At 43.2% G+C, this 7,151-nt stretch overlaps 1 protein-coding gene across 1 annotated transcript; it reads left to right on the top strand.

Moving 5' to 3' along the window:
- The first annotated feature begins 1,024 nt into the window (after nt 1–1,024).
- Nucleotides 1,025–1,693, top strand: LOC149214481 (uncharacterized). The gene has a single exon (XM_089389406.1). It carries the CDS (start codon nt 1,025–1,027, stop codon nt 1,691–1,693), a length of 669 nt encoding a protein of 222 aa, XP_089245532.1.
- The last annotated feature ends 5,458 nt before the right edge of the window (nt 1,694–7,151 follow it).

Below are 7,151 nucleotides of genomic sequence, written 5' to 3' on the forward strand. Positions count from 1 at the left end.
GCAGCACAACCAGCAAACGACTGCAACAACTGTGGGAAGCACAGGCACCAAAACTGCATACCAAGTAGGAAGGAGCGCAGAGACACAACAACTAATTACCATCACATAACAACAACCGAAACTTGGCATAAACAGGAAAAGAGCTGAACCTGCCAGGTTGATATAACCCTTGCCGGACGAGTGGGAGAAATTTCTAGGTCGAAGCCTGAACCAGGGGAATGCAACCACAGATTTTCACATCGAAACCGTGAAGAACCGCCGAGAGCGCATAGCTCACAGAACCGGGAGAATGAAAGAGTGAATGACTTGGGCGTGAGTTTGAGAACCCCCATACCAAGGCGGGCTTAGGGAATCCCAAGGAGGGACAGTTTTCAAACAACCAAAGACCAACGTACCAATCACAAGACCCATCATTAAATTCAGCGTCGGTTAATCGATTTGTATAAACAAAAAATCTCTGTTTAATTATTAATTTCCCTATACTCCCGCATCAAAATACGTTGGAGGCATATCACGTGGGTTGGCCCCATCAAGTGGTATCAGAACAGGGAGTTGAAGAAATCAGGATATGGAGGTTCAAAGACAAGTACGTGGAAGAGGTATGTGCAGAGCAGCAGATGAGGGCTTGAGGGAAGAATTAAGGGCCCTTACTGCTTGTTTGGAAGCAGTGGAGGTAGGAAGGAGAAGAGACCCAGAACTTGGGGATGACAGTGAGGAGGAGGCAGTAGCTGCTACAGATGGATCAGATGAATAAGCCCCGGAGTTAAGACTGTTGAGATCGGTATTGCTAGCCAGCAGCAAACCCAAACCTGAGATTCCTAACTATGATGGCAGTCTGTCCGTAGATGTTCTGCTAGACTGGGTAAGTGAGTTAGATAAGTATTTTGAAAACGAAGAGATCAGTGAGGACAAAAGATTCAGATTTGCTGCAACCAAGTTAAAGGGACATGTCGCTTTGTGGTGGGATAGTTTCCAGGCGGGCAGAAGGAGAATGAACAAGCTATCGATAAAGAAGTGGCCAAGGATGGTGGCAAAGTTGAAAGGCAGATTCCTGCCTAAAGATTATCAGGTTGACCTTTACCGACGGGTACAAAATTTAAGACAGAAGGGTATGACCGTAAAGGAATACACAGAAGAGTTTTATCGTGTAAACTTGAGGGTTGGTTATACTGATGATACTCCTAAGAAGATAGCGAGATACGTGAATGGTTTGAGGCTGGAAATACTGGATGAGATCAGTATTCTCTCTCTGCGGAATATAGAAGAAGCCTTTCAGAGTGTTGTAAAGGCTGAGGAAAAGATTAATAGGAAACAGAATAACAGAAGAGGACGAGGAAATGGCAGAGGACGAGGACAGTCCTACGACAGAGGGAGAACTGCCACCAACAGCGAAGAAGGTAGCAGCTCCAGAGCTTCAGGAACAACAGAGAAGGGAGATAGCAAGAGAGGAGGTCTGCCATATCAGCAAGGAAGAGGGAATGGTCAAGGAAGGGGAGCTAATTTCCAGTGCTACAAGTGCCACAAGTGGGGGCACAGATCCTTCGAATGCCCGAAAGCAGAGCACGCTGGTCAGAGGGGAACATTTGCTGCACAGCCTGAGGAAGCTGAGGCACCGCCCTATGAGGTGGAAAATGTGGCAGAAATAGGAGAGGCTTTGGTTTTAAATAAAGTATTATTGAAGCCAGCCAAGTAGACGGCTGAGCAGACCCAACGGAAGGCACTATTCCGAATAATTTTTAAATCACATGGAAAGTGTTGTAAATTGATCATAGATAGTGGGAGTATAGACAATTTGGTTGCCACCGAGATGGTGGAAAAGCTGGGATTGAAGCGACTTAAGCATCCCACCCCTTACAAGGTGTCGTGGTTGCAGAAAGGCCACCAACTATTAGTTGATGAACAGTGCGAGGTTGAATTTCACATTGGAAAATACCAAGACAAGGTTGTCTGTGATATCATGCCAATGGATGTGTCCCATATACTGCTCGGGAGACTGTGGCAGTATGATCGGAAGGTGATGCACGATGGGAAGACGAATTGTTACAAATTTGTGAAAGATGGAGTCGAGCATACGCTTGTACTCATCAAAAAAGAGGATACAGCAGAAGCAAGTGGAACAAAATCATTATTGGTAGGAGGAAAATAGTTTATTAAACAGATTGAGAAAAACGAAGTGAATTATGCGGTCGTGAGCAGAACTAAGACTGTGTTGCTGAACACAAAAATGTCAGAATTGCGTGCAAAGATTCAAGAGATGTTAGAAGAATTTAAGGACATTTTAGTTGATGACTTACCGGACAAGTTGCCTCCCAAGAGGAGCATCAGCCATCATATCGATTTCATACGCGGAGCAAGCCTACCAAATAAAGCATCGAATCGAATGAGCCCAAAACATAATGAAGAGATTTGCAAACAGGTGCAAGAGCTACTGGACAAGGGGCTGATCAGAGAAAGCTTGAGCCCTTGTGCGGTACCAACAGTACTCGCGCCTAAGAAGGGTGGAGAATGGTGGATGTGTATGGATTCGCGAGCTATCAATAAAATCACTATTCAATACAGATTTCCCTTACCCAGAATGGATGATATGATGGATTGTCTCAGTGGGGCAACTTATTTCACGAAGATTGATCTGAAGAGTGGCTATCATCAGATCAAGATCAGAGAAGGGGACGAGTGGAAGACAGCCTTCAGGACCAATGAAGTGTTGTATGAGTGGCTAGTCATGCCGTTCGGTTTGAGCAACGCTCCTAGTACTTTTACGAGGTTGATGAATGAGATGTTGAAAGAATTTATTGGCAAGTTTGTGATAGTTTATCTTGACGATATTTTGATTTTCAGCAGAACGAAAGGGGAGCACCTTCAGCATGTTCGAAGAGTGCTAGAAAAGTTACAGCATAACAAACTGCTGATAAACTTTTAAAAATGTACTTTCCTGCAGAAGGAACTGGTTTATTTGGGGTTTGTAATCGCAGAAAACGAATTGAAGATGGATCCAGAAAAGATCGTAGCAATCGTCAATTGGCCGTCACCAAAGAGCTTGTTTGAGGTACATAGCTTTCACGGATTGGTGAGTTTTTATCAAATGTTTATTAGGAATTTCATTGAAATCTACGCGCTAATGCTAGACACCATCAAAAAGGCCAGTTAGCCTTTTTGTTGGACCAGAGCAACAGAGAACAGCTTTCAGCTTTTGAAGCGGAAGATTACAGAGAGGCCAATTTTAAGGTTGCCCGACTTTAACAAGCTTTTACAAGTTCGATGTGATGCAAGTTGGACAACTATTGGCACTGTGCTTAGTCAAGAAGATAGACCTATGGCATTATTTAGTGAGAAATTGAACGAGAGCAGGCAGAAATATTCCTCGTATGACAAGGAATTTTATGTCGTGGTCCAAGCTTTAAAGCATTGGAGACACTACCTGCTGGGCAATGAGTTTGTACTATTTTCTAATAATTCAGCGCTGCAATATGTAATGCAACAACACAAATTGAACCATAAGCACGCCAAATGGGTAGAGTATCTGCAGAGTTTCACTTTCATGCTAAAACACATCAGTGGGCAAGCCAATAAAGTGGTAAATGTCTTGAGCAGAAGAGCTTTGCTCTTACAGGAAAGTACAATACAGGTGATGGGATTCAAACATCTAAAGGATTTGTACCAGACTGACACAGACTTCAAGGAAGCCTTTGAAGCCTACCAAAATTTTGTGTTGAGAAATACAAGTCCATGGTTGGACTACAATTTGTAGGAAGGACTATTAATCAAAGGTGGACAATTAAGTATCCCAGACCGTTCGATGAGGGAAAATATTATACGGGAGAAACATAGTGGGGGTCTAGCCAGCCATTTCGACATAGACAAAAATTTGGAGCAGCTCGAACACTTTTATTACTGACCCAGAATGCACAGGGATGTACAACGATATGTGAACAGGTGTAAAGTCTGCCAACTAGCGAAAGGACATAGTCAGAATACTGGACTTTACATGCCACTGCCTATTTTGAGCAGGCTGTGGGACTCAGTCAGCATTGAATTTGTCTTGGGACTGCCTAGAACACAGCGGGGGTATGACTCAGTGATGGTGGTGGTAGACAGATTTTCAAAAATGGCACATTTTATCCCTTGTCGAAAAATTGGTGATGCCACCCATGTAGCTCACCTTTTTTTCACGGAGATTGTTAGATTACATGGCTTACCCAGATCTATTATTTCCAAAAGGGACGTGAAATTCACATGACACTTTTGGCGCACCCTGTGGAAAAAGTTGGACACACAGTTGAACTTCAGTTATGCATATCACCCGCAAACTGATGGACAAACGGAAGTGGTGAACAGGAGTTTGGAAAATTTGTTACGTAGCTTGACTGGGGAAAATTCACGGTTATGGGATCGTGCTCTCGCTCAGGCAGAATTCGCTTATAACGATTCGCCAAATCGTAGCACCGAATATAGCCCATTCCAAATCTTGTACGGCATGCATCCTCGAGGAATACATGAACTACGAGATTTGGGAAAGTTGGAACGAAGAAGTGCGGATGGAGAAGATTTTGCTGAAGCGATGAGTGAACTACACGAACGAGTAAAATTAAAGTTGCAGGACAACGTGCAGAAATATAAGCAGCAAGCAGATTCAAAGCGGAGAGAAGTCCAATTCAATGTTGGAGACGAGATCCTTGCACACTTGCGCAAAGAACAATTTCCTAAGGGCGCATATAATAAGCTAAAATTTAAAAAGATTGGTCCCTGCAAGAATTTGCGTAAGTTCTCAGAAAATTCCTATGAAATCCAGGTACCACCTGATATAGGCATATCACCTATTTTCAATGTGGCGGACCTGTTCCCATACACTGCCCACGCAGAGGAAGACAGTGTGGTACGGCCAGAACAGGACACCCAAGTTGGTGACAGTTCTTGGATGAGGCATATGCCTTCGGTTCAACCACATGAGATTGAGGGGATTCTCGATACCCAGGTAGCCAAGAAGACACGCAGTAAGGAGTATCTATGATACCTTGTCAAGTGGAAAAACCATCCAATTGAGGACAGTTCGTGGCTCGACGCGGCCCAGATACAGAAGGTTGCCTATTTTGTGGAGGAGCTCATGGAACGAAGCCATGATTTTCTCTTACCCCGGGAGCCTGATGCAGGAGCATCTGGCTGACAGGACAAAGAAAAAATGAAGGTGGTATGATCTCTGAAGGGGACGGAGGAGTTAACTCACTGAATGGATAACGTGCTTGTTTTTTTTTTTACTTTTATTTCATTAAGTCGTCTAAGTTAATTTTTTGAACAATAATTAGGAACAGTAGGATAAGTTAGTGTCACTGTTCTAAACAGTTAATTTACCTTTGTTGAAAATGTTGAACGACAATGAAAAGTTCTGTACAAGAAATAACTGATGTAACTGATCGAACATAACTAACAGCAGTTAGTAACAGTTTCCTAACAATGTTTTTAAAAGAGAAATAGAACACAATGTAAAAAGGTTTTACCATCAGAGAAATGAGAAAGAGAGAGTTGTAGTTTTATGTGCATATTCTCCTCTTCAACGTCCCTAAGACTGTTTACATTATTTGTGTGAAATTACATTTGTTTTATGTACAGTGTAAACTGTCAGTAATATCCTTACAGGTTATAATGCGACTGGAATGATAGCAAAAACTAGAAGTAGAACGTAAGCGCACAGGTTGCAGGCGGATTCAAAGAACGTGCGGTGGAAGACCAAACAAACAGACTTTGAGACCACATGTATAACCGAAAGTCAAGAAGCCGGAATTAACGAGCCAAGACAATCAATTAAATTCCAAAATTGCCAGGTATGCGGATATACAGTTCATACAGTTTCATAATTGAATCAATATAAACGAGAAGATAGCATTCTGGTTCTTTATACATATATATATTCCATTCGGAACAAAAGAGAAAGAACCCGTTCCATAAATATATTACCCATGCTTATGTCAAAGCGGGAACCAGATACAGTAACCCTCGACCCATTACAATAATGAAACAGCAGTGTCAATCTACAACGAAACTGTGTACAGACAGTGACTCGTAAAACATAAATACATAGACCCTAACAGTGATAGCCTGAAGCCGAACAGAAACAACTAGCAAACAGAGAACGACACTACCCGTGTCTAGTTGGAGCAGTCAAATTTCCAGACCCCGAAACACTCGAGCGGCCATACCTGCAACAACAAACAACAAACGGAATAAGTGCCGACAGTACCAAGAAAAGAGGACTCGAAACTTAACAAGGTAAATAAATCACAGTTGGTTTGTTTACCTGGAAACGCAAGCCGCAGCCGTAACAACTCCACCAGGTTCCCCTGCTCACGAGGAGCCAAAACATTAGGCAGCTGAGGAAAATGGAACAGGCACTAATAACATGGAACAGGTGGAGTTACCCTGAGAGTGGCGGAGAAACCGAAGAAGTTTGACACCGTAATTCTGCCAGGCCCATGGAAATTCGATCTTGGAACCGGAGAACCGTCACCAGAAGCAACATAACCAGCAAACGACTGCAACAACTGTGGGAAGCACAAGCACCAAAACTGCATACCAAGTAGGAAGGATCACAGAGACACAACAGCTAATTACCATCACATAACAACAACCAAAACTTCACATAAACAGGAAACAGCCGAACCTGCCAGGTTGGTATAACCCTTGGCGGAAGAGTGGGAGAAATTTCCAGGTCGAAGCCTGAACTAGGGGAACGCAACCACAAAGTTCCACATCGAAACCGTGAAGAAGAGAGCGCATAGCTCACAGAATCGGGAGAATGACAGAGTGAATGACTTGGGCACGAGTTTGAGAACCCCCATACCAAGGCAGGCTCAGGGAATCCCAAGGAGGGACAGTTGTCAAACAACTAGAGACCAGCTTACCAATCACAAGACCCATCATTAAATTCAGCGCCAGTTAATCGATTTGTATAAATAAAAATCTCTGCTTAATTATTAATTTCTCTGTACTCCCGCATCGAAATACGATGGAGGCGTATCACGTGGGCTGGCCCCATAACACCAGATTCCGAAACCTTAAAGTCCAAAAAGCCGCACTAAAGACATCTCCCTGCTCAAATTTTAGTAGCTCAAAAATCTGGATGGAATTTGATCCCTCCCAGGTATGTTTCTCTGTTTTCT

This window comes from Pinus tabuliformis, chromosome 1_1 (assembly GCF_031772625.1).
Source record: "Pinus tabuliformis cultivar Carrire ecotype Pingquan chromosome 1_1, CPIR1, whole genome shotgun sequence".
NCBI lineage: Eukaryota > Viridiplantae > Streptophyta > Pinopsida > Pinales > Pinaceae > Pinus > Pinus tabuliformis.

Coding starts and splice junctions, on each gene's coding strand:
- LOC149214481 (XM_089389406.1), top strand. CDS start 1,025: ATGGTGGCAAAGTTGAAAGGCAGATTCCTGCCTAAAGATTATCAGGTT.